General features: G+C 35.9%; 1 protein-coding gene across 2 annotated transcripts in view; it reads left to right on the plus strand.

Moving 5' to 3' along the window:
* RAB3GAP1 (RAB3 GTPase activating protein catalytic subunit 1) overlaps nt 1–27,096 on the plus strand; it is a 125,230-nt gene that overhangs the window by 77,752 nt on the left and 20,382 nt on the right. For both annotated transcript variants that reach the window (XM_065880305.1, XM_065880304.1), the window contains exons 9-18: nt 373–454; nt 4,446–4,514; nt 6,028–6,101; nt 8,244–8,336; nt 8,743–8,912; nt 10,762–10,851; nt 12,255–12,427; nt 13,671–13,725; nt 14,517–14,888; nt 24,093–24,230. In XM_065880305.1, the coding sequence (XP_065736377.1) occupies nt 373–454; nt 4,446–4,514; nt 6,028–6,101; nt 8,244–8,336; nt 8,743–8,912; nt 10,762–10,851; nt 12,255–12,427; nt 13,671–13,725; nt 14,517–14,888; nt 24,093–24,230 (1,316 nt within the window). The remainder of the gene's footprint in view (nt 1–372; nt 455–4,445; nt 4,515–6,027; nt 6,102–8,243; nt 8,337–8,742; nt 8,913–10,761; nt 10,852–12,254; nt 12,428–13,670; nt 13,726–14,516; nt 14,889–24,092; nt 24,231–27,096) is intronic.

The raw sequence follows: 27,096 nt of genomic DNA on the forward strand, positions 1-27,096 counted from the left end.
GTAGGTTGATGATTAAATTTTTTAATACTCAGCTAATCTTTTAGATGCTATTAATCACATTCTGAGAAAATGAAAAGAAATTTACAGGAATAATATTCTCTTGAGTGATATTTAAGGACTATTTCCGAAGAGTAAAATTTAGAATGCATAGCTTGAATACAGCACTTTACAAATAGGAATTAAATGTGTCCTTTTACTATAACATTCTTGGAGGAAGTCTTTAATATCTGACTGTTCTCTAACTTGCTATATGTATCTTAATGTAGACACTATTAAAACTTTAATTTCTCAAAGGGCTGACCTACCTAGATTTAAATTCTTATTTCTCCATTTTTGGCTAACTTATGGAAAATTTTTTTTTTTCTTGTTTAGATATAGATGCCCTTGTAGGAGGAGAAGTGGGAGGCCTGGAATTTGGCAAGTTACCATTTGGTGCCTGTGAAGATCCTATTAGGTGCGAATTTCATTATATCATTTGAATTATGGGACTTTTACTTTTTAAATTATATTGATGTTGATTTTACTGTGTTTTATAATACTGCAGCCTCCTGGAATGAATGTAGTACTGGAAATAGAGACCTACATGCAACAATCTGTCCATCTTTGTGTTTTTCTCTGTAACTTAAGAAGTAAAAGAGGGTTTAAAGTAATACATAAAATGTACAGAATATAATTTATTGATTATTCCATATAGAAGTGGTTCTTGGTGTACTTTGGGGGAAATATTTTAAATATTGAAAAGCACAGACAATATTTTAGAATTTGGGGTGTCAGAAAGACATTTTTTTTTTTTTTGGCACGTGGGCTCAGTAGTGGCTCTCAGGCTCTAGAGCACAGGCTCAGTAGTTGTGGCACACGGGCTTAGTTGCTCCGCAGCATGTGGGATCCTCCCGGACCAGGGCTCGAACCCATGTCCCCTGCATTGGCAGGCAGACTCCCAACCACTGGGCCACCAGGGAAGTCCCCAGACAATATTTTATATAACAAACTTTCATATGTCCATGACCCAGAATTAACAGTTGTTTTCATTTTTCCTGGCCACTTCTTCAAAATACAGAAATTAAGACATAAGTAAGAGACACAAGTGTGACCTTATAGGTTACCCAGTTGCTTTTTTAGAAGAATTACTGAACTTAAAAAAAAACTGTTTCACAAGAAAATGCAGGGGTTGAAAAATTTGGTCACTGATAGCAAAATATTTGGAAAATATAAATGGTGCAGATATAAAAACTGTCTCATTTGTTAAACTATTTGGTTATTTAAAAAAATATATTCACATGTATACATATATCTTTAATACTCTCACATAAAGGTAGAAATAATAATACTTTTAACTTAAAAATCATTTAAGGGAGACAATAAAGTGAGTATCTTTTAAAATTGATATTTATTATATGTGCCTGGCACTATACTAAGTAAGGAAGATACCTAAGTAAATAAAACAGACAGTTTCTGCCTTCTTGGCATTTACAGTCTACTTAAAGGAAGTAGACGAACTAATCACCTAAATAAACATACAATTACAAGTTGTGGGATAATTTGAAGGAAAAGTACAGGATGTAATGACAGTAAAGTGAGGAACTAGTTTAGATTGATATGCCATCAGTAAAGTCTTCTCAAAGGAAGTGAAATTTATTCTGAGTGTCAATTAGGGGAGGATTTAGCCGGGCAAAGAGTGAGAGAATGACCATTCCAGGTGGAAGGAACAGCATGTGCAAAGTGCCTTGATGCAGGAAAGAGCTTGGCGAGTTTACTGAAGAAAATAGAAGGTGGCTATCATGGCTAGAATGTAGTGAGCAAGGGAGAAAGGGTGTAAGGTGGATTACAGATATATTTGTGGCCCTCCAACTGGTTCATTTATTTGAATTTCACTTAGGGAAAATTTTAGGGGGAGAGAAATAAATTGACCTGGTAGAAATCTGAAGGTTTAATGATTAAATATTTCTTCCAAATTTATATCATGATGTGAAGTCAGTCAGCAAAGGAACAAGTGATTGAAGAAGAACACAGAAATAAGTTGAGGATAAGATGGTGTACATTGGCAGACCATTTAAATCAAACAGTGATTAGCAAATGTTGTGGGCACTATGCTTTTGAAAAGGCATCTTTGGTAGTGGAAGAGGAAATGAAGAGGCTTTTTCCGGTGTCTTCTCTCCTTGTCAAAGAAATTGTTCTGTAGTTAGAGGGAGAGGAGAGGCCATAGTCATAAAAACTTAGGAACTGAATCTGCAGTTCATACCTAAAAATATTCAGGAGTGTATAGTTTTAAACCTCTAACCATTCATGTCCTCTGATATCACATACTGTTTGTGGTCATTTTTTTTACATTAAAAATTAGTTTTATTTAAAGTAATAAATTCACGTTCAGTGGAAAAAATTTAGATAACGTTAAAAAAGGCAAAAATCATATGTTTAGTAGTCAGGTCAGATTGTTTAGTTGCAAATGGTACTCGTCAACTCTAATTCAAGCAAATAATCAGTTTATTGGAAACGTATTTGGTAACTCAAACTCAGAAGTTTAATTGGGTCCATTGTAGAACTGGGCTCAGAAAATAGGCTTGAGCCAATGGTGACTAGTTGTCTGGTTCATAACCAAGGTTACACTGCATTGTTGTGTAGTGCTGGCCCAGCTCTCACAGTGAATTCCTAACTGTACTTGTAGATTCAGTGTCTCAGACAGGAGTTGCTAGTTAGTCGAGCATCACCAAATATCAGAGAAGTGAAATAATTGGCCCTTTTGGCTTCTGTATTCTACAAACATAAGAAGTGAGTTCAGACTCTAGACAGGAAAAAAACAATCAGTAAATTCATAACCCCCCTAGTCATAGGTGATCACTGACAACAGCTTGTTATATGTGCTTCCAGTATTTTTCATATGCATGAAGTAGGTATATATATGTACATGTTTATGTATATATATGCAACAAGGGCCCCCAACACCACCCTTAGGTTGATTTGCTAGGAAGACTCACAGGACGCAACCATAGTTGTGCTCATGCCTATGATTTATTACAGCAAAAGGATACAATGCAAAAAATGGCAGAGGGAAAAGGCACATAGGGTGAGGTCCAGAGAAAACCAAGGACAAGCTTCCTCTCCCAGTGTAGTCACACAGGACACGTTTAATCCTCCCAGCAATGAACTGTGACATGTATGAAAGGCTGTGTACCAGAAAAGCTCATTAGAGGCTCAACACTTGGGGTTTTTAATCAGAGACTGGTCATGTAGGCACCCTCTGCCTAGCATGTACCAGAAGGAAACCAGATGTTTGCATAAACTGTATTGTTTGCACAGGTAATTTAGGCAGAGTGAGCCATTCTTATCAGGAAAAGGTAGGAATCCTCCTGAAATTCAAGTTTCCAGATGTCAAGCCAGGGGCCAACCTTGCAAGTAGGCCTTTCTAAGTATCAGGCCTGCTATGATAACTCTTTTCTGCACAGTATTTTTGTACATTTTATAAATGTTTGTCATCTTGTACATTTTTTGTGGCTTGTTTTTGATTTTATAATTTCACATGAAAAGTTTCTGAAATTTAATATTCATCTATAATAAGAGGTCAGCAAACTATGACTGGTGGACCAAATCTGGCCAATAGCCTGTTTTTGTATAGGTAATGAGCTAAAAATGCTTTTTACATTTTTAAGGGTTTTAAAAGAAAAAAAACAAGAATATAACAGAAACTACATGGCCCATAAAAAGCCCCAAATACTTACTTTCTGGTCCTTTGTAGAAAAAGTATGCCAATCCCTGATCTGTATCATGGTGTTTTCAAAATTGGGATATAATTTATGTACCATAAAATTCACAATTTTAAAGTATACAATTTAGTGTTTTTAGTGTTTACAGAGTTGTACAGCCATCATCAGTATCTAATTCTGGAACACTTTCATTACCCCCAAAAGAAACCCCTCACCTCTTAACTGTCATCCACTCCTAGGCTACTTAGGCCCTCTAGCTCTAGACAAATATTAATCTACTTTTTGCCTGTATGGATTTGACTATTCTGGACATTTCATATAGATAGGGTTATACCATATATGACCTTTTGTGTCTGGCTTCTTAGCATGTTTTAGAGGTTCATCCACATTTAGCATGAGTCAGTACATCATTGCTTTTTGTGACTGTATAATATGCCATGGTATGTAATACTACCACATTTTATTTATCCATTCATCAGCTGATAGACATTTGGTTTACTTATACTTTTGGCTATTATGTATAGTATAGCTTTTTCTTGCAGACATTAACTTTATATGAATGTGCTACCGTTTGCTAAACTGGGTGCTTACAGTTTTATTGTATTATAAATAATGACCACTTTTAACATATATGTACATCTCTGGTTATTTACTGAAGATACAATTCTAGAAGTAGAATTGTTGAGTCAGGATGTATATATACAGTATTAAAGCTTATGGATATATTCTACGTTTTGTTTATTTTAGTGAACTCCACTTAGCAACTACATGGCCTCACCTGACTGAAGGTATCATTGTGGATAATGATGTTTATTCGTAAGTATGTTAAGAGTAGTACATAGAGGTTCACAAACTTCAGTAGAATAAATTAACTGCCAAGTGGATAGCAATTTTTCTTTGTATCAGTTTCTGATACAGTTGGTTGTTATTTTTCTGTTTTTAAAGATCACTTTTTAGACTGATTGATATGTATTATAGATGTGTTTTAAGCTGTGGACTTTGGAGATAGGGTCCTTAGTTCTGGGAAAATGAGCAATCTGAATCTTACTTGGTTTTAGCAAAGGTGTTTTTAAGCAGTTTGGGATTCAATGCATAATTCTGTTGAACTTTTCTAGCTGGTAAGAAGCATTTGATAAAGGACTTTGAAGAGATGATGGTTATCAAAATATGTGGGAATAATATTTCATCATTAAATGTCAAATAACAGAACATCCATGTCATATACTCCTGGGCAATACAAAATTGCACAGGAAAAAATTGAAAATTACAGCGAGCGCTATCCTGGAAGAACATGGAGAAGGAGGAACATAATTTTAGTACAGTCTCATGGTTGATGCAGAACAGTGAGAAATAGAAGACTTTTTTTTTAGTAATTAAAATAAATGTGTTGTATTTTCTGACAGTAAAAGTAACATGAACTTTTAAAATCAGATGATTTAGATGAATAAATTAAAAGAAGAAAGTAGGGCTTCCCTGGTGGCGCAGTGGTTGAGAGTCCACCTGCCAATGCAGGGGACACGGGTTCGTGCCCCAGTCTGGGAAGATCCCACATGCCGCCGAGTGGCTGGGCCCGTGAACCATGGCTGCTGAGCCTGCGCGTCCGGAGCCTATGCTCCGCAACGGGAGAGGCCACAACAGTGAGAGGCCCACATACCGCCAAAAAAAAAAAAAAAAAAAAGAAGAAAGTAAAGACTACCTACAATTCCATTACTTAAAAAATAACCAGTTAGCATTTTGGGGGTATATCTTTTTAAGGTATAAATTTATATATTAATTTGCTTCATTCATTTAATACCTTTATTCATTTAATAAATATAGATCTGTGTTGTCAGTTTTTAAATTGCTGCATTGTATTCCATTAAGTGAATGCACCATAATCTGTTTAACTGAGAAAATGGGGCACTTTTGATCTTGTGGAAATTTTTATAGTTTCTTTTTTTATTAATAAATAATGTAACAAAAAGCAGGTTAAAATTATTATGGATTCTTGCTTGTTTCTCATTTCATTTTCTTTATTCCTAAAATGGAATTCTCATTAGATTATCATTGTATGTTGCCTGTCAGGATCATTCTTATGTTTTTTGATTAGTTTGTTTTGTTTTTGTTTTTTCCTTTTGTACTTTTTTTGTCTATGAACTTTGATGTCTTATGGTTTTATTTTTTTTAACTTATCTAAATGGTCTGCATATGAATAACAGTAAGTTTAAGGGAGGCAAAATGGATTGCTTGTCCTTCTATATAATGTTTTTATTAGACTGCATTTTGGTAAATGTATGAGTCTTGCAGATTGCCATAAATAGGATCTTGTGTTTATTGTTTTGCCTTTTAGTGATTTGGATCCTATTCAGGCTCCCCATTGGTCTGTTAGAGTTCGAAAAGCTGATAATCCTCAGTGTTTGCTAGGTAAGATATTTATGTTCCTTTCCTGAAATAACACAAATCTGTCTCTCCTCCAGATCAGGAACACTGAATGTATTCTTTATTTCACCTATCCAAAAAGTATTTTTTATTTTTATTTTTTTACATTGTGACCTCCTCGGTTAACTCCATTAAAAATAAATCTTTGTCAACAGCAGTGAATCCTTCTAGTTACTCTTGAATAGTACTAGCAGAATTGCTTTCTTGTCATTTGGGGTTTTTTTTTTTTGCAGTACGCGGGCCTCTTACCGTTGTGGCCTCTCCCACTGCGGAGCACAGGCTCCGGATGCGCAGGCTCAGTGGCCATGGCTCCACGGGCCCAGCCACTCCATGGCATGTGGGATCTTCCCAGACCGGGGCACAAACCCATGTCCCCTGCATTGGCAGGCGGACTCTCAACCACTGAGCCACCAGGGAAGCCCCAAATCTTTTTTCTGATAGAGGAAAAGTGGTGTTAATAATCTTGTACACATCATAGGGATATCTGAAGAAGTCAGTGGAATAACATAAATAGAAATACTTTAAAAGCTATCCATTGGTATTCAGATCCTATTATTATATCCCATGTCTAGAATTATCTTTCCTTTCCCATTTTTGTAGATAATACCTCTTTCATGAAATCTTCTGAACCTATCTCCTCTTTCCAGTCTTCTTCTGTTATATTTAGTACACATGAAAATTATTTCCTCCATTTCTGTGTTCATCCATGCCACCTTTATTTCATTTAACCTGATAAATTACCGTTCAACTGAGGAGTTACTGATGACAATATTAGGGCATTTCTCTAAAGCATTTTTTTCTTGGGCTCTATATCATTCATCATGTGCTGTTTATTAAATGCTTATTAGCACTGCCATCTGTGCTAACTATATAATAGTGAATACAAAGATAAGGTAAAATTCCTGCCATCAGTGAATTTGTCTTGGGGTATAGGGAGATAGTAGAGGGTTTATATCAAGAGTTTGAGTTGGATAGACCTTGTTTGAAATCCTAGATCCACCAGTTTGAGCAAGTTTCACAATCTCTTCCAGTGTCAGTCAGATAGAGGTAACAATAGTACATAGTTCAGAGTGTTAGTAAGAGGATCAAATAAGATCATGTGTGTATGTATATCACATTTAACGCAGTGCCTATCTATAATGAGTATTCAATAAATGGTTTCTCTTGTTTAATCATTGATTTACTAAATTATTAAATTTAGTCACTAAATTTCTTCCTAGTTCCTTATTATTCCTCAGCCGCTGACTTTTGTGATAATTACAGAGGACCTTAGAATTAAAAGTATTCTTCTCATTTTAAGCTTCTGCCCCTTAATCTCACCCTGTCTCTTTAACTTTATGTTTATATGACTAGATTATAGGATTATGTAGTCATATACTACAATAAGCTATAGTCATATAGTTTATATGACTAGATTATAGGATTTTCCTACTTGTCTGAAGAGCTCCAGAAAATGTTCCAGGTTTATTCAGAACTAGTTGGTGAATTCTCAAACTTGGATATAATTAGTATATTGTATTGTCTAATAATTTTAGTACTGATGGTTCTTGTTAAGATTTAATTTCTTTGCAAACATATCTCATAGAAGTTCTTTAGAAGATATCACACCTTTTCCCCCTTTCTTATAATGACACAAGCATATCATTAACATGCAGTTGAAGCTGAAATAACTTTATCCTACATGATTTTTTAATCCTGTAGAAACATGTCTTTAGAATTTATTTTTATTTTTCTAGTGGATTCAGAATTCTAGTAGGGTGGCAGCTAGGGAAAGAAGACCACTACATATATATAGTAATATTCTTGTTACTTGTACAACTTAATGAGAATAGATACTATTTGTCTTATTCAGGCAAATAGTAACTGCTTAATATATCAGGTTCAGTTATTTTTTCCTTTCATTCTAGAAGTAATTCTAAGGAAAAACTGTTTTACTATCCTGGGCTATGGAGAGAAAGCAAGACTACCTTTTAAATAGGATTACTTTTTGGATTGGGTAGAAAAACTGAATGGTTCTTTTTCTATCATATCTTAGCTAATAGCTTTTGTGAAAAGACGTACTTTTATTTATAGGACTGATTTCTTTCAGTTACGTTTCAAAAATGAGTAACATTTTTTTCTATGTAGGTGATTTTGTCACTGAGTTTTTTAAAATTTGCCGTCGAAAGGAGTCAACTGATGAGATTCTCGGACGATCCACATTTGAGGAAGAAGGAAGAGGTGACACCTTTCTCTTTTTTTAAAAGTTATTTTCAAATGTTCCAGCAACTTTTCATCTATTTTTCTAATTTGAGTTATGTTGGGGAAGCAAGTTTTGATGAACTAGGCAGCTACCATTTTCTCCAGGCTATATATACCCTGAGTTAAAACATTGTGTGATTAATAAGTTCTTTCCACCAAAAATGTAAGATATTTTGAAAAGAGGTTAATTTTGAAGTTCCCTGGGCAGAAATTATGTTACACCTTTGTCAATCATGCATCTATATAAAGCTAAACATGTGTATTAGTAAAAAGTCACTAATGAAAAGAGTGACTTAAAATATTCTGTACAGTCATCAGTTTATTCATCACTTTAACCTGCCAAGGTTGGTGATATAATATGTATTCATTTCTATTCTTTTTATAGAAGCTGCTGATATAACTCATGCTTTGTCAAAGTTGACAGAGCCTGCACCGGTTCCAATTCATAAATTATCAGTTTCAAATATGGTGCACACTGCAAAGAAGAAAATACAAAAACAGAGAGGTATAGAAGAATCACCACTGAATAATGATGTCCTCAATACAATTCTCTTGGTAAACTAAATGTAATGTTTTTATATGTCTATATGCACACTCATTTATTCATTATCTATTCAGTCCCATCTATGTGACAGGCACTGGATTGGGAATATAAAATGAGTAAAACATCGTCTCCACGATGAGTTCCCACTAGTGTAGTGGGAAGAAGGAAAGTAAATAGTAGTTACAGTACCATGTTACATGTGAGAATTCTGGCAAAGGGGCTGTGAGAACACGGCAGAGGGTGCATCTGTCTCTGTCGGAGCAGTGGGGATCAGGGAAAGCTTCATAAAGAGGGACAGAAGGTTTAGAAGCAGAGGAATAGCAGAAGCCTGAGAGAGCATGTTGGACAGTTTGGTGTATGGCAGGGTACTTCCCAGAGGGTGGCCAGGGACAAGGAGAGTAGGAGGTAACCTGCCATGTTGAAGCACTGGGCTTCATCTTAACAGTTTAATGCCATTTTAAGCAGAAGGTTGACATGATCAGAATGGTGTTCTCGAAAACTTTCTTTCACAACAGTCCAGAGAAAACTTCATAGCGAGTACTAGAAGGGGCTAGGGTGTCCCCTAGGTATAGGGTGGTGGAACAGGCCTGGCCTAGGAGCCATACACAGGGTTTAATCCTGACTTATGGTATGACTTTGAACAAGCCATTTAACTTCAGTTTCTTCATTTGAAATGAGTCTAATGAAAACCTGTGAGATTGTTGTGAGTACTAAAGGACCTTCTGTTACACTGCATAAAATAGGCCTTTGCTAGGTGATAGCTGCTCTTACTATAATTGTAGTTATAATCGTACTTCTTGCAATTTGTGCACTGAGACGTTCTTGGGAAAAACCTTCAAGAGTAGTGCAATGAAAAGAATATAGGACTTGAAAACTTGATGTTAATCTTATCCCTGCTGTTTACCTGAGCAAGACTTTTAGCCACATTTTTAGTTTGTATATTTGTAAGATGTGGGCACTGATACGTAGCTCACGTAGTGGTAGGAGAATAGGATACTGTTTGTAAATGTGCTTAGTAGTGGAGGTTGGCACTTGGTAGTTCCTCTCATTTAAAAAAGTCTGTTTAGCATGTTCTGTAATATGTGGCAAAGTATGCATAGTAAAAGGAATTACAAATCAGCAGTACCACAAAGCACTTGGGAGGAATAGTGATAAAAGGATTGAAAGTAAATTTCTGTAGAGAAGGCCCCTTCTTGAGAATGTATCCTTAGAGATTTTATTCCAATTATATAGCTTTTTACCACTTCTCCACACCCTCTCTTACACACAGACACACATACACACACACACACTCCCTCACACATGTTAACAGAAATCATGTGGAAAGGATACATGAGTCATTACAGGTTTAGTCTGCTTCCCACTTTCTATGGGTATCTCGTAAGATAAAATTACAGGTCTTTAATATCATACTTGTAGCATTTCATATATAAAAACCCATGGATGATTCTTCTCTACAGAGCCTCATGAATGTTTGGGTGTTTTAAAATTTTCTTTTATAATTTTGTCTTTTTAATAACAACGTTAAAAAAAATTTAATGACATTGGATGAGCCTGAAATCATAATGAAGAGATTCTGGTTTTACATTCTGTAAACTAAACAATTCACAGAACCAGGTGGTTACACATTCAAGAAAAATCTGATTTTAAAATTGACTAGTCACTGAAACAGTGTATTTTTGAAGAAAAATAGAAAATGTTTGAGATATTGTAGAACTAACTGGGCAGTACAGTAAGAGCATTCTCATCATTTTAAAAACAAAACCATTAAAAAGTCAGTGTTTATATGAGTTACAAAAGTCAACAAAATGAGAAATTTTGTTGAAGATGTGATTATTTTCTTTCTTCCTCCCTCCTAAGTTCTTATTCCCTGATGCTGCTTCTGAGAAACTGTTAGATGGGACTTCTTCAACAGACAACAGTAATCCTCCATTAGAGAGTGAAGAATATGTAAGTTAATTAATATTAAAATATTTTATTTATTAAAAAATTTTAAAAATTTGTTTTATTTATTTTTGGCTGCATTGGGTCTTCGCTGCTGCGTGCAGCCTTTCTCTAGTTGTGGCGAGCGGGGACTGCTTTTCGTTGTAGTGTGCGGGCTTCTCATTGGGATGGCTTGTCTTGTTGCAGAGCACAGGCTCTAGGTGTGTGGGCTTCAGTAGTTGTGGCACGTGGGCTCAGTAGTTGTGGCTCACGGTCTCTAGAGCGCAGGCCCAGTAGCTATGGCTCATGGGCTTAGTTGCTCTGCAGCACATGGGATCTTCCTGGACTAGGGCTTGAACCTCTGTCCCCTGTATTGGCAGGCGGATTCTTAACCACTGCACCACCAGGGGAGCCCTAAAATATTTTAAATGCATTGAATTTCTAGGGGTTTTGCTATATTTCTAGCAACAGTCATGAAATCTAGTTCACAACAATGACTACTGTAAATAGTTTTATAGCTCTACATCTGTCATTTAAGCTTTCTTTTCTCAATTTATCAAAGACTTGGATGAGGAAAACGTGAAAATTTTCTAGCACTCACTATAAAGCTTTCTCTGTTTTGAAACAGGGATCTTTTTATTTTAAAAATCACCTTAGTAAAACTTGAGTGAAGATGATATCATGGCCTTCATTCAGACAATGCCCTACTATAGAATATTGGCATAGATATATATTTTGGGTAGGAGAACTTTTCTGGAAACAGTGAAAAAATAACAAATATATTGTGCATGGTTATAGGATTGCCTTCATTTTACACTTTTCATAAATCATCAAATTTTGCAGCAGATTCTTCTTTGCATTTCAAAACTGGACAGAGAGTGGAAAATTCTTTAATGAAGTGACATGTAAAATGAAGTAGAATTTTCATGGTTTCCTCTTTCAAGTCTTTGATAAATTGAAAAATGAGAGTTTAAATGACAGGTGTGCAGATATATCAAATTGTTAACAATAGTTATTTTGGGGAAGTGATTTCATCAACTGAGGAGGAAAAGTAGGCTTTACATTTTCAGTTTATACAGTTCTGATTTTATGTTTTTGATTTTGACAAGTGGGTACTCATTTGTAATTAAAAGATTTTTATAACAACACATGAAATTTGGAATATATCTTAAAGATTCCACAGAAGAAATTGAAGGCTATAACTTTAGGCTCACTAAACTATAGCTTCACTTTTTGATACTTATAGAGATCTTGAAAACATGGAGCTGCCTAAGAACAATTTAGGCAATAATGTATTAGACATTTGATAAAAGCAGGTTTGGTAGGATAGATTAATTTCAGTATTAAAATCTCTACCTACACAGTTTTTGATTATACATGTAAATATGTTGTTAACAAGTTTTGCTTTGTTTCTGTTTTGTTAAATTTAGAATCTCTACAATCAGTTCAAATCTGCACCATCTGATAGTTTAACATACAAATTGGCTTTGTGTCTTTGTATGATCAATTTCTACCATGGAGGACTGAAAGGAGTGGCACATCTCTGGCAGGAGTTTGTTCTTGAAATGCGTTTCAGATGGGAGAACAACTTTCTGATTCCAGGGTAATAATTTCAGTTTCCAGCTTTAGAGATAGGATTTTTGTTTGTTCGCAAAATTTGACTTTTGACCCATTAATTCTCCTCTTCTAGGAAATCTGCCCTAAGAAAGTGGTAAGAAACTTAGGACACGATTTCTGTTCAGAGGTATTCACTGCAGCAAATTTATAATAGGAAAAAAAAAAGTTAACCTAAATATCAAACATTAAAGAATGGTTAAATAAATCATGATATGTCTCTATAATGGAAAGTTTTTTTCCCAAGAATCTCTAATAACATAGAAAGTGGTCACGATATTTGTTGTAAAGTAGAATATAGTGTTATGTATACAGAGTGCTTTCAACTATGCTTTCGATTATGCTGATAGAGAATACTGAAAATATATAGAATGTATATAGAAATATGTATAGAAAAATAATTGGAAAGAAATACAACCAGATGTTAACAGTAGTTTTCCCAGGTGTGAATTATGTTTTTATTTTGCTCTTTATACATTTGTGTATACATTTGTGTTCTAAATCTTCTGTCATGAACATACATTTTTATAGTTGGAGGGAAAAAAACATCTTTAAAGTTCATAAGTTCAGGTATTAGACATTACCTGTAATTTTTGGGTATAATTTATACTGACATTTCATTTAAAGAGTTTAGTTAGCATATATGTTTTTACTGCATAGGTTACTGCCCATTTACCTGTGCTACTCAAACTAAGGGAGGAGAGTCATGATATAAGTAATATAAAGTGGTATTTGATCCAAAAATGTTTACTCTTGGGTCATTTGCCAGCCTCTGCTTAGCTGGATTCTCTCTTGGCTGATTACTGGGAACCTAGTGATCTAGCCTAGGGGCAGTCCAGGCTCCCTTTAGCGAAAGAGAGGTGGAGATCAATGGATTTTATATTGAGAATCCACCATGATTGAGAAATGAATATATAATATAATCTCTTTTGTAAGGCATGAAATACTACATGCTAGCTACTTCCTAGGGTGAATTTCTAGGCTTTAAAATTTTTTTCAAGTTTCTGTTAGCTTGAGAGCTATCACTAGTTTGCTGTTAGTGTTGGTGAATTATGGACTAGGGGGATAAAATAAATTTTGATCTTTTAATTTTATTTGGTCCATCTCAGTCGCCTTATCTATAGAAACCTAGTTTTGATTTATCAATGTGGCTAAAATATAAAAAAAGTATAAAAATATGAATATCTGAAGCAATTTTACTAAGCTGTTTTTCCCATTACTTTATTTGATAGATTAGCAAGTGGACCCCCAGATCTAAGATGTTGTTTACTGCATCAGAAACTACAGGTAAAGATTTCCCAGTGACAGTATATAAATGTGGTCTTGGTTCAATCGGAGCGTATTCTGATATTAAATGTGATAATGGATTATAGGCTATTCTCATTGTGGTGCTGTAGGTTACTTAAGTCATTGTCATTTACAACAAGGTCCAGGGAAAGGGTGGAGAATGAAAATAAAATATTCAAGTAGTGGATAGATTTTTATTTTACTGTAACTGTCACTGACGGAACGGCTATTTCCTCAGTCCTTGTCCTCCCCGAGGAAAAACTTCAGTCGAGAGACATAGAGCAGTTTTAAGCAGCAGAAGTTTTATTAAGCAAAGCGGAAGTACACTCCTGAGAAAGGATGAGAGCGGGCTGTCTGGAAACCAGAAGCCATCCTGCAGTGGGGCTAGGGTTGGTTTTCAGGCGGAAAGTCCCTTCGTGTGTCATTTGACTGACAAGTTGATTGACAGCTTTAGGTTACGTGACTTTTCTCCTTGTGTGCAGGTGCTTAACGCATAAGCACCCAAGTGAAACCTATGGGCGTGTGGGGAAAACTGTAGTGCGCATTTATTACAAATACGGCAAAATGAGCCTTGGTGCTCCTGCGCCAACCTATGCTGGTGGGTTTTATCTAGGTTGGTTGTAATAAGGCTGGAAACTTAGCAGTCCTTGACCACAAAAGGGAGGATCTCTGGGCATGTTCTGATCACTGGTGTCCAGGTTGGTGAGAGAAGGATGACCCTGTCCAGAATGGGGCAGGAACCTGCTTGTCTGACTAACTGCCTAACATTTCAAATATGAATGTTTTTTCAGATGTTAAATTGTTGTATTGAACGAAAGAAGGCACGTGATGAGGGAAGAAAGACAAGTCCTTCAGATAATGTAACTAATACATATTCAGGGGATGCTGGAAAATCTGGAGACCAGCTGGGGCCAGACAATCCAAAAGATACGGATAAGGAAAAGGGAGAGGTGGGAAAATCATGGGATTCTTGGAGTGACAGCGAGGAAGAATTTTTTGAATGCCTAAGTGATACTGAAGAACTTAAGGGAAATGGACAAGAGAGTGGCAAGAAAGGAGGACCTAAGGAGATGGCAAGTTTAAAGCCAGAAGGACGACTCCATCAGCATGGGAAACTTAATCTGCTACATAATGGAGAACCTCTATATATTCCAGTGACCCAGGTAGGACATGGACTGGTTCTTTAAGTTTTATTTTTTGTTGGTTATGTAACTTCATCCTAGTAAGAAATAATTGCTTTGGGTAGAGGCAATTCTTTAAACAGTTCTATGTTCAGAGATCTATAAATTTGACTTTTGGGGCTTTTAGGTCTACTATTTGTACAACTGAGAAATGTTTTGAAGTTTCAGTAGATCGTAGCTCATCATGTATAAGGTGATCTATTAGTTCATCTTAAACTTAGTGGTGGGTACTCAGATGTTTAAAAAAACAAAATCCAAAAATATTGGAAGAACAAAAGTAAAAGTTCTTTAATTATATAATTAGTTTTTATCTGTTCTAATATGCAGTTTGAATCCATTTTATACCATTAGGAAGTAGAATAGCAACAACTCAAAACCTAAGGAAGAGCAATAGTTTTTGTTGGGTTTTTTTGCATAGGTAATAAGTGAATACATTTTATTGTGAAAAACTCAACCTAGAAAAAGTAAAAGCCACCACCCCTTAATTCCAATTATTATCTGTAGAAGTAACCACTATTATTGGTTTGGGTTATAATTTCTTGACCTGTTTCTATGCTTTGATGTATGTATGTGTATGCATATGATACATAGTTTTGTGGATTTTTAAAAATGTGTGCATTGGTGTGTAGTTTTTTAACCTAATGTGTCTTGAAGATCTCTTCATGTCATTACATGTAGATCTACTTCATCTCTTTAACTGCTGTGTAATATTCCACGGCATGGAAGAGTGATAAGCTTATTGAACCATTACCCTCTTCATGCACAATGTTTTTTGCAGCTTATTGCTATTACAGTGCTACAGTAATGTAGTAGATTCTTGTAGTTTTTCATATATTATGTGTTCACATATGAGTGTTTCTCTAAGGAAGAAATGAGAAATGGAATTTCTAGAAAAACAGATATATAAGCTATAAAATTCCTCTTCAAAAGGGCTGCACCTATTTTATACCCTGTCATTGATGAATACAGGAGTAAGGGAATAACATTCTCTCCCCAACTTTCCTTTTACACTTTCTTCCTCCATAAATATGTATTGAGTGTCTAATATATGCCAACCACTGTCTTAGGCCTTAGAATTTTAGTAGCAAACTATATAGTAAGGTTCTTGCACTCACGTTACTTGTATTCATATTTAATTTAATTTTTTTTAATTGACATTACCAGTCAAACAAATTTTTGCCAATACGATGGGCAAAAGTGGTATCTCAGTGTTCTAGATTGTAATTCCCTGATTTTTGATGAACCTAAGTATCTTTTAATATGTTTATGCCATCCTTTCCTGTGAATTGCATTCCATTTTTCTTTTAGGTTGCTGTCCTATTCTTATTGATTTATATGAGTCCTTCATATATTAGATATAAATCCTCTGTTATATACATTGTGTATGTTTTCTCCTAGTTATTTTTAAAACATTTGTTTACTTATCTATTGAGTTAATTATAACTAAATAAAGTGCACAGATCTTAAGTGTACAGCTTGGTGAGTTTTTTCATATTTAAAAACCCATGTAAAACTAATAGAATGTTATATGTCAATTATATCTCAATAAAAAAATTAACTCAGAAAAATAAAAAATATAAAAATAAAAACTCATGTAACTACCACCCATATCAAGATATAGAAAATTCTCAATATCCTAGAACAGCAATAATCAGTAGAACTTTCTGTGAAGATGGACATGTATATTTTCTGTGTTCTCTAGTACTATAGCCTTATCTGTATGAGTGCTTGAAGTGTGGCTAGTGCAACTAAGGAACTGAATTTTTAATTTAATCTTTTAAAATTTAAATAGGCAGATGTATTGAGTACTCCCCTCCAGGTAATTCTTTTTTCTAACTTATATCAGCATAGGTTAGTTTTGTCAATTTTTGGATATCATAAATGTAATCATACTTTGCTTGCTCTTTTGTATATGAATGGAATTAAGTACTCTTGTGCTTTTTTATTTAACAACCGTCTGTGAGATTCATCTATGTCATTATATGAATCAGTATTTATGCATATTGTATTACTTTATAGTATTCTGTTATATGAATGTGCCACTCAATTCTTATTGCTTACCCATTCACCTGCTGATGCAATTTGAGTTGTTTACAGTTTGAGCTATTATAAACAAATGAAAATTCTTATGTGTCTTTTGGTGAACATACTCATTTTCTTTTGGATATATTCTTAAGAGTAGAATTGTTGGGCCATGTGGTAGCAATATGTTTGAGCTTTAGTAGATATTGCTAAACAGTCTCCCAAAGTGGTTGAACTAATTTACATTCCCTCCAACAATGCATAATAATTGTGGCTTATTCCACATAATCTCTTACATTTGGTGTGTCAGGGGTCCCAACACCACTCCCAGGTTTGGTGATTTTCTTGGAGGACTCACAGGACTCAGTATATAGTCATGTTCACAGCTGTAACTTAATAGAGCAAAGGGACACAAAGCAAAATCAGTGAAAGGAAATGGCACATGGGACAAAGTTCAGAGGATATCAAGCACAAGCTTCCAAGAGTCTCCTCGCAGTACAGTCACACAAGATGCACTTAACTCCACAACTGATTGTGACCACATGTGAAATGTTATCTACTAGGGAAACTTGTCAGAGGCTCAGTGCTCAGGGTTTTTTTTTTTACTGGGGCCTGGTCACAAAGCACCCTCTGCCTAGGATGTGCCAAAATTCCAGACTCCCAGAAGGAAAGCAGGTATTCAGCATAAACCATATTGTTTGCACAAAGAGTTTACACATAGTGAACCATTTTTATCAGTTTGGAGTATGGTGGGACTCTGCCAGGATCCAGGTTCCCAGAAGCCAGCCGAGGGCCAACTTTGCAAACAGGCCTTTCTGAGGATAATAGTCTAAGGCCTGCTATGTTAACTCTTCTCTGCACACTTGATAATTTCAGTCATTTTAATTTTTGCCTTTCTGAGGGGTATGTAGTAGTATCTCATGTTTTCACATTTCCCTGATGAATAATGACACTGAACACATATTCATATATCTATTGCCCACTTGGATATTTTCTTGGTCAAGTGCCTGTTCAAGACCTTTACCTATTTTTTCAAAATTAGTCGTCTTTTTCCTTATTGCTTTGTAGGAATTCTTCATATATTCTGAGTTCTGAAGTGTATATATCTGTATCTGTCTGTCTGTCTATCTATAACAAATAATTTCTCCTAGTTGGTGGCTTGCCTATTCACTTTCTTAATGATGCCTTTTGTTGAATAGGTATTTTTAATAAGGTCTGATCTACCACTATTTTTCTTATGTGGATACTGCTTTTGTCTCCTGTTAAGAAATTAACTACCCCAAGGTCCTGGAGATATTCTCTTGTGTTTTCTTCTGGAAGCTTTATGGTTTTACCTATCACATTTATGTTTGTGATCCACCTCAAATTGACTGTGTTTGGTGTGTGGAAGAGATTAAGATTCTCTTTTTTCTGTAAGGGTGTACAGTTGTGTTCCAGCACCATTATTCAGAAGACCTGCCTTTTCCCATGGAGTGGCAGTGACATCTTCGTTGTAAATCAAGTGATTGTATGTGTGTTGGTCTCTTTCTGGACTATTTATTCTGTTAGTCTCTTTGTTTATCCTTGTGCCAGTAATGTACTGTCCTTATTACTATAGTTTTATAAAAATCTTTCTATCTTGTAGTTTAAATCTTCTAACTTTGTTCTTTAAGATTATCTTGACTCTTCTTTTCCTTTTTATGTAAATTTGGGAAACTGTTTGTCAGTTTCCACACATAAAATAATCCTGCTGGGATTTTAATTCATATTGTATCAAATTAGATTTAGAATTAACATTGCATTGCATTGGAGAGAATTGATATCTTAACAGTATTGAGTCTCGTGACCATGAAATGTCTTTCATTTTATTGATGTTCCTTTTACTTTCCCTTATCAGTGTTTTTTAGTTTTTAATGTAGAGGTTTTGCATATCTTTTATTAAATTTATGTCAAAATATAATATTTGTAATTTTTCACATATTGTAAATGGTATTTTTAAATTTCATTTAAAAACATTTTCCCTGATATGTAGAAATAGTTTATTATTGTATATTGACCTTGAATCTAACAATCTTATTACATTCACTTATTGTTTCTAGTATATTTGGAGCTTTCTATACACACAGTCATGTTATCTGTTAATAGACAATTTGAATTTTGATTTTCTGGCCTGTACATTTTTAAATTCTTCTTCATTTCCTATTGTACTGGCTAGGACCTCAGGTACAGTGTTGAACAGTGGACATCCTCCTCTTGTTCCCAGTCTCAGAAGGAAAGCATGTGATAATCTTTGAGTGTATCTGGTGTAGGTATCATTTATCATATGAAGGAAATTTTCTCCTATTCCTAGTTTCTGAGAGTTTTTTTCATGATCAGGTATTGTATTTTATCAAATGTTTGTCCTGCATATTGAGGTAATCATAAGATAATTGTGAGTTCTAAATGAAATAGTGAGTTTTAAATATGATAAGTGAATGATACCATGTCTAGTCCAAAATAAGTACTCAATTTTTGGCTATTCTTTTTTTTTTTTTAATTGGAGTAAAATTGCTTTACAATGTTGTGTTAGTTTCTGCTGTACAATGAAGTGAATCAGCTATATGTATACCTATATCCCCTCCCTCTTGGACCTCCCTCCCACCCCCCAACCCATCCCACCCATCTAGGCCATCACAGAGCACCAAGCTGAGCTCCCTGTGCTGTACACCAGGTTCCCACTAGCTAGCTATTTTACACATGGTGGTGTATTTATGTCAAACCTAGTCTCCCAATTTTGTCCCACCCTCCCCTTCCCCCCAACCCCCCCGCCGTGTCCACATGTCTGTTCTCTACATCTACGTCTCTATTCCTGCCCTACGAATAGGTTCATCTGTACCGTTTTTCTAGATTCCACATATATGCGTTAATATATGGTATTTCTGGCTTACTTCACTCTGTATGACAGACTCTAGGCTATTATTCTTTTTATTTTTTAGGCTATTATTCTTTTGAGGACCTTTTCTTATATGAGACCTAAGAGGCTAGTATCGCTTCTCAGGCTGCAAGGATTGACTTAAAGGTTTTTTAACCAGTTTTCATATTTTGAGATGGGTTGATCAGTTGTAATAATTGTGCAGTGGGATGTTGGGATGATTGCTTGATAATTTTAAACGTGGATTCTCTTAACTTTTTTTCCCATGCTTATATTGTTTCTTTGCCAGGTGGCTGTCATTAGTTTTGTTTGTTTGTTTGACAGGCCTTATCTTTTTGCTTCTTTATATTATTTTAAAAGTAATTATATTTTAGATACTTCATCACTAACTGTTAGTACTAGGACAGACTATTCTAATGCTAGAAACCAAGTGTATATTTTTCGAATTTTGTTGGAGTGCATGCAGTTGGTATTGAGGTCTTGTGGCATAGACTGGGATGTAGGAATCTAGCGGAGCTAGATTTGTAGCCTGGCACCACCCTTATTTTTAGCTAGTATTGCTAGTAGAGGCTATGTTTCCTTTCTGAGCCTTGTTTTTCTCTCTTAAAAAAATGTTTGCATTTTCTAGAATTTTATATAAGTTTTATGTAATTACAGTATGGTTTTTGTGTGTGTGTGAATTCTTTTAGCATAATTATTTTGAGATTCATATATGTTGTTGTGTGTATCAGTAGTTCATTCATTTTTATTGCTTAGTAGTGTTCCTCAGCATGGATATAGCACAGTTCATCTATTCACTTTTTGATAGACTTTCCAAAAATGGGCATAAGGAAGCTTTTTATCTTGATTGTAGTGACTGCTTCATGGGTATGTAGTTAACAAATGTACCCTTTAAATTACTGTATGTTGATTATACTTCAAAAAATACTATTTAAAAATTTGTCATATGATCAGTGGTTGACAAGAAGAAAAAAACGAAAGTATTTGTCTTGTTCTAATGTATCTTCAGTTTGAAAACCCTGCCTATTTATCTAATAAACAAATATTAAATATTTTAAAAGCCAATAATAGTTTGTATTACTTTGGGTTGTTCAGGGTTAAATTACATATCGTATTTAAAGATATTTGGCATGTAAGTGTTCAGTGAAGTTTAATATTTTATGTGCTTTCTTTTTCCAAGTTTTAATTAACAATACTCCCTATTTTTAATGAACTTGTTGCATATATGTTGGTTTGATTGGGTTAATGAAGAGTCAGAGGAAGTTGTTCTGGAAGCTCAAGCTTTATTTTTCTTCAGAATGCTATGTCTTCCTCATTTATTTCAGATGCTTTACTTTCCACATTCAAATTTGTAATCCAAGTCTGGAATAATTTAAATTTACTTTTCTCTCAACATGCATCTTATGTATTTAGAAATTAATTTTTGTCTTACCTTTAGGTAAATCGGGGCAAATTTTTAATCTGTTTTACTTTCTTACTTTAAAGTTAATCTTATTTGAATTATAACCATTGTATATGTACTTATAGAAAATGTTTGGAATTCAAAATGATCCCAGTTGAAACCATTATAATTTCAGACTTTACAAATTAGCTTAAAATGTGCTGTTAATCCATTGCCATTTCACCAAAAAGAAAAAGTAAATAATAAGACTTTATATAGGTCCCACTTCTAAGAATTTAAATACACTCCCTTATTCCTTTCATGTAGACTTAGGTCAACCTAAAATTTATGGCTAGGAAAGGCTTAAAAATTTTTCTCAGCATTTTAGAGCCGGGGCTAGAAGAGAAATTTGTAGAGAATCTGTTAAAGCAGGAGTTCTTAGGTAGTGGATTAGATTCAAACTAATAGTTCTCAAAGCCAGCGTTAGATAGACGTCCTAGATTCTCCCTTCAGTTTGTCACTTGAGAGTTTGCCACTTCGATGATGTTGGGCAAGATGCTATCTCTGCATTCGGTTTCACCACATGTAAAATGCACTGATGACTTCTCAGTGATTAGCGATGAGATCATGTGTATGAGAAAGCTTTGGGCATATTCAGAAATGGTACATATAAGAATGTGTGGCCCTCATGCTCTTTGCTGCTTGTATTCCTCTTGATCAAGTTTTTCACTTACAGTTGGCCGGAGTTCCCAGGTGGGAGGGGTAGTCAGTATCCCTTCAGTATCTCCTCCCTTCCCTCAGGAGGCTAAAGAACAATGAAAAGGAGTTCCTTTTTAATGGAAATAATGAGGGCCTCTGCTCCTGAGTATACTGCTTCATTGGAGATTCATGTTATTTTTGAATCTGAGGAATTTTGATATCATAGGGAAAGTAGAGTAAAAAACTTAAAATACAACCTAAGTATTTTGTCTCTAATTGCAAGTGTTTATTGAGCTTGTGCCAGGATCTATTCTTCACAACAGTGAGTCACATAAAGCTGGAGTAATTGCCCCAGGTTATACAGCTGGGATTCAAATACAGTCATGTTGTTTCTAGAGCCCAAACTCTTAACCAGTCTGTCATACTGTCTTACCAATTATTATTCAACCCCAAGTATCAGGGTGAGACTTTGAAAGTGATGCATGTTCATCGTAGAGAAAGCAAAACAAAAGCTCATATTTCCATAATCCAGAGATAATCACTGTTAAAGTAGTTCCTCCCCATTTTTTGCTATATCAAACCATTTCCGTTATTGTACATTCAGATTCTTTCCAGTTTTCACACTGTTATAAATAATACTACAGTGATATTTCTAGAAGTGGAATTCTTGGGTCAGAGGGCATGATCATAAATGCTTGCCATGTATTGATTTCCAGATTGTTGTCTGGGACGATTTATATTCTCTCCAGCACTGTTTGTAAGTGCCCTTGTAGGTTTGTTTCAAAAATGAGAATGATATAAGAAAAAAGTTACTTTCTTTTGTTTGTTGCTGTGTTTTGAATGCCATACCTTTACCATGCTTCTACTTTATTTCTGACAGATATCTGCAAAAATTATTTATCTCTGTGGAAGTGGTTCTCAACTGGGGAGTGTGTTTTGCCTCCCAGGGGTATTTGGCAAGGTCTGGAAACATTTTTGATTGTCATGAGGTGGAGTGGTACTACAGGCAGTAGTGGGCAGAGGCCAGAGATATGCTGCAAAACATCCTACAATGCATAGAACAGGCACCACGACAGAATTATTCAGTCTAAACTGTCAGTAGTACTGAGGCTAAGAAAACTTGCTTTTTTTTTTTTTTTTTTTTTTTTGCCGTACGTGGGCCTCTCTCTGTTGTGGCCTTTCCCGTTGCGGAGCACAGGCTCCGGACGCGCAGGCTCAGCGGCCATGACTCACGGGCCCAGCCGCTCCGCGGCATGTGGGATCTTCCCGGACCGGGGCAAGAACCCGCATCCCCTGCATCGGCAGGCGGACTCTCAACCACTGCGCCACCAGGGAAGCCCAGAAAACTTGCTTTTATAGTAAGCTCCTGAAATCTAGAAGGAATCTATTTATTGACAAGACACACACTTCTGCTAGGTCTTTAGGAATAAAGGAGTTCATGTTTTTCTGGCTTTAACAACAAAGCAGGCAAGATTTGTTTGGTTAGTCTCTGGGTTGTTGAGTTCTTCATATTTCAAATATAAAATCTAATGGAATCAATTCTCAGAGAACTTTCCTAAACCCCCCTGAACAGTTTTGAAATGTTTTCTGTCTCTCTCTTAATGATTCTACAGTTGTATTTTCCTTTAGATTTGCCTTAGCTGCTGTTTTATTTGGGGTTACCATTAAAATATATAATGTCTCTGATTCCCCAAAGTAAAAAACAACTTCTTGTGGGAATTGGTAATTTGAATGTGTTTGGAACATAAACTCAAAGCTACTCCTCCAACATAAAATATAGTTATTTGGGGTTCAATTCTTTTCAGTTTTCTTCTCTTACTAGGTATCATAAAAACCTTGTTGCAACTAATAATGGCATTCATAAAAATATCTTAGGACTTCATTTCTTTATCATTAATAGGCAGGAAGATGTTCAGTGCATCCAGTTCCTCTCTTAGCTATGGTCAAGGAAACATGATAATCTTATCTGTTGGCTGGCGGGGCGGGGTGGGGGGCAGTGCACTGACAGTCATACTTATTCTTCTTGTTACTTTTTCACGTAGGTTCCAGAAAACTTGCAAATTTCTCTGAATTCTTTTAAATACATATCTTGTGACTGCTATAGCTGAAATAATTGTTGTCTTTGTTCTATTTTTATAGTTCTGCTTTCTCTAAAAACAGCTATTCACGAGCTTTGTCCTTTTGTGCTTCGCAGGAACCAGCACCTATGACAGAAGATCTGCTAGAAGAGCAGTCGGAGGTTCTAGCTAAATTGGGTACATCGGCAGAAGGGGCTCACCTCCGAGCACGCATGCAGAGTGCCTGTCTGCTCTCAGATATGGAGTCTTTTAAGGTGGGTCACGTTATCAGAGCTCGGGAGTCTATTTTGAGCTATTCTGGGATGAAGCTGTGAAAGTCACTCTGTAAAGTGGTGTGAAGGCCTGCATGTCTTTTTTTTTTTTTTATTAAATGTTTAAATTTCATTCGTAGTTACAACACCCTACCTCCATCCCCTAAAGGTCATAGTCAGACTTGCTTCTTGAGTTTAAAAAAGAAAAGAACAATCTTTTTTAAAAAAATGATTCTATTTTTTTAAAATAAATTTATTTTATTTATTTTTGGCTGCATTGGTTGGGTCTTCGTTGCTACACGCGGGCTTTCTCTGGTTGTTGTGAGCGGGGGCTACTCTTTGATGTGGTGCATGGGCTTCTCATTGCGGTGGCTTCTCTTGTGGCAGAGCACGGGCTCTAGGCATGTGGGCTTTAGTAGTTGTGGCGCGTGGGCTCTAGAGCGCAGGCTCAGTAGTTGTGGTGCCCGGGCTTAGTTGCTCTGCAGCATGTGGGATCTTCCCGGACCAGGGCTCAAACCCGTGTCCCCTGCATTGGCAGGCGGATTCTTAACCACTGCATCACCAGGGAAGTCTGAAAAGAATAATCTTTGAATAATGGTTGGAAGTTGAGAACTGAATCATTTCTATATGAGGATTGGGAAGTTTTCTTCCTTTAGGTATGTTCAGTCAATTTAATGCAAGGTTTTTAGAAATCCTTAAGATTTAACATAGGCTGCTTCATTCAGCAAACCTTTGGTTACCTGCTTTGTGACAGGCACTGTGATTAGGTAATTAAGAAGTACAATGTTTATCCTCAGTTAACAGTCTATTGAGGTTGTGGGAGGAGATATGTAAATAATTACTGTGTGATGAGTTCTCTTAGGAGAGCAAGGTCAAAAAGGTGACTGACTGTACTGAGTGGAGGTCATGGAAAATTTTTCAGAAGCATCACAGTTTAGGATGAATAGGCATTTGCTACCTGGAGAAGAATATTTTAGGCTTAGATACAGGCCTGTATCTAGAACACAAAGGATTCAGAGAATGGTGACACTTAGCTTATTAATTTAAAAACCAAGTGATGAAGAAAGTCTTTCTGGATTATTGAAAGCAGAGGCAAATCCATGTACATCTACATCAAAAAAAAAAAAAAAATGGGTAGCTCAGTGGGCCACAGGGCTTCCTTTTCCTATTATTGATACTCTGAACTGTCTCCCATCCCCAGACTTTCTTCCTTAACCTACTGCTACCTGTGATGGCCTCCATTTCTTCATTCCACAGCTCCTACTCAGTCCTGTTTTTGTGCTAGGTAGGCCAGCCTGAGTTTGATATTTCAACATAAACACCCCGTGAAAACCTATGCTACTTTCATCTTCCCTGCTAGCAGAGAGCGACAATAAAAGGGAGTCTTTATTCCCTGCTTGTGTTCCCCCATCTTTCCTAAAAGAAGAAATCTTCAGTAAACCTCTCGAGCTGCATTTTTCCATAGAGATTAGAAAGATACAGAAAATCTTTGAGTTCTGTTCTGCTGTGAGGCAAGAAAAAGAGATGTGTTTTAAAGCAGATAGTTGGTACAGTGGATAAAGAGAAGCCAATTGGCTCTCAGGGTATGTGTTAAATCAAAAAGTTAGAGGAGGGAATTGGCTTAGGGTGTGTGTGCACAGTAGGAAGTACTAGCCTCCATAGCAGCTATTTTTTTTACCTGACCTTTAGCTGCCTTCATATTCATCTGTCCCTATTCTGCTGCAGTGTCCTTGTAGAAGCATGTACAGGAGGAAATTCCAAATTGGAGCTGTAAAAGCTTTTCCCCATAGAAACCTTTGCTCCTCAAGGTGCTATATAATTCCTTTAACACGGTGCTTCGGCAAAACTGTGGTTCGTTAGACTCTTTTGGACTAACCTGGATAATGTAAAAATCTCTTCAATAACATTGTTTTAACCAGAAAATAGATTATATGACAAATAACCAACTTACACATCTGCCCATATGTGGGAATCAGAGAGTATATTTTAGGAAATACGTAGTCATGCTAAAATAGGTATGGTTGCCTTTCCCTTTTTGTATAGGGATGACTTGGTATTAGGGGCCATGGGAGAGTCCCCAGTGCTTTGTATAAATGCTGATAGGTATATGAGGCACCTACACTGCACAGTTCCAGAAGGACAGGGCCTGTTCTCGAGCATGCCCTTGCAGTATATATACCTATAAGAGTAGAAAGAAGATCAGCCATAGCTGAAGTGAGTCTTGAGCCTCTCCTAGTAGCGCTGTGTTCTGTCTGGTATAATAAAGACAACCAGAAGGAAGAATTCTGGTGTGAACTACCATTCTGTAGTACAAGAGTTCAGTCTTGTTTTCTTTTTCAGGTTCATTCTCTTCACTCAAGGCCTATCTCTCAGTTTCCTGAGATGTTTTCATGAGGGTGTGGTGTTGCCTGGTTAATATCCAGTCTTAGTACATGAATCCTGAATCATGCAGTAATCTTGACCCATTGCAGTTCACAGCAGTTTTTTGTTGCTGTGATGCCGTAGCCCTTAGAAGTTTATGTTGTTGGCTGTCAGTTAAGAACCCTCCTGATTTCTCATCCCTTTGGGGATTTCCTAAAATTGGTGGGGATGATTATTACTGGCATCCAGTAAGCTCAATAAGGAGAGGTTGGTAGTTTTGCTCTTCAAATTTAAGACTAACCATTCTCATCATGTTGGTTTTCATTTTGGTGTGAGGTTAATTTAATTTAAAAAGAAAGAAAATGACCATATGCTTAACACTTTTTAGTAATGCTTACATCACTTACTGTTTCAGGCAATTAAATATAGTACTCATAGCAGGATGAATATGTTGTGGTAGAGAATTATAACCAAAAAGGTATGTGTTTAATATGTGTACACATATCCT

This window comes from Phocoena phocoena, chromosome 7, assembly GCF_963924675.1.
Source record: "Phocoena phocoena chromosome 7, mPhoPho1.1, whole genome shotgun sequence".
NCBI lineage: Eukaryota > Metazoa > Chordata > Mammalia > Artiodactyla > Phocoenidae > Phocoena > Phocoena phocoena.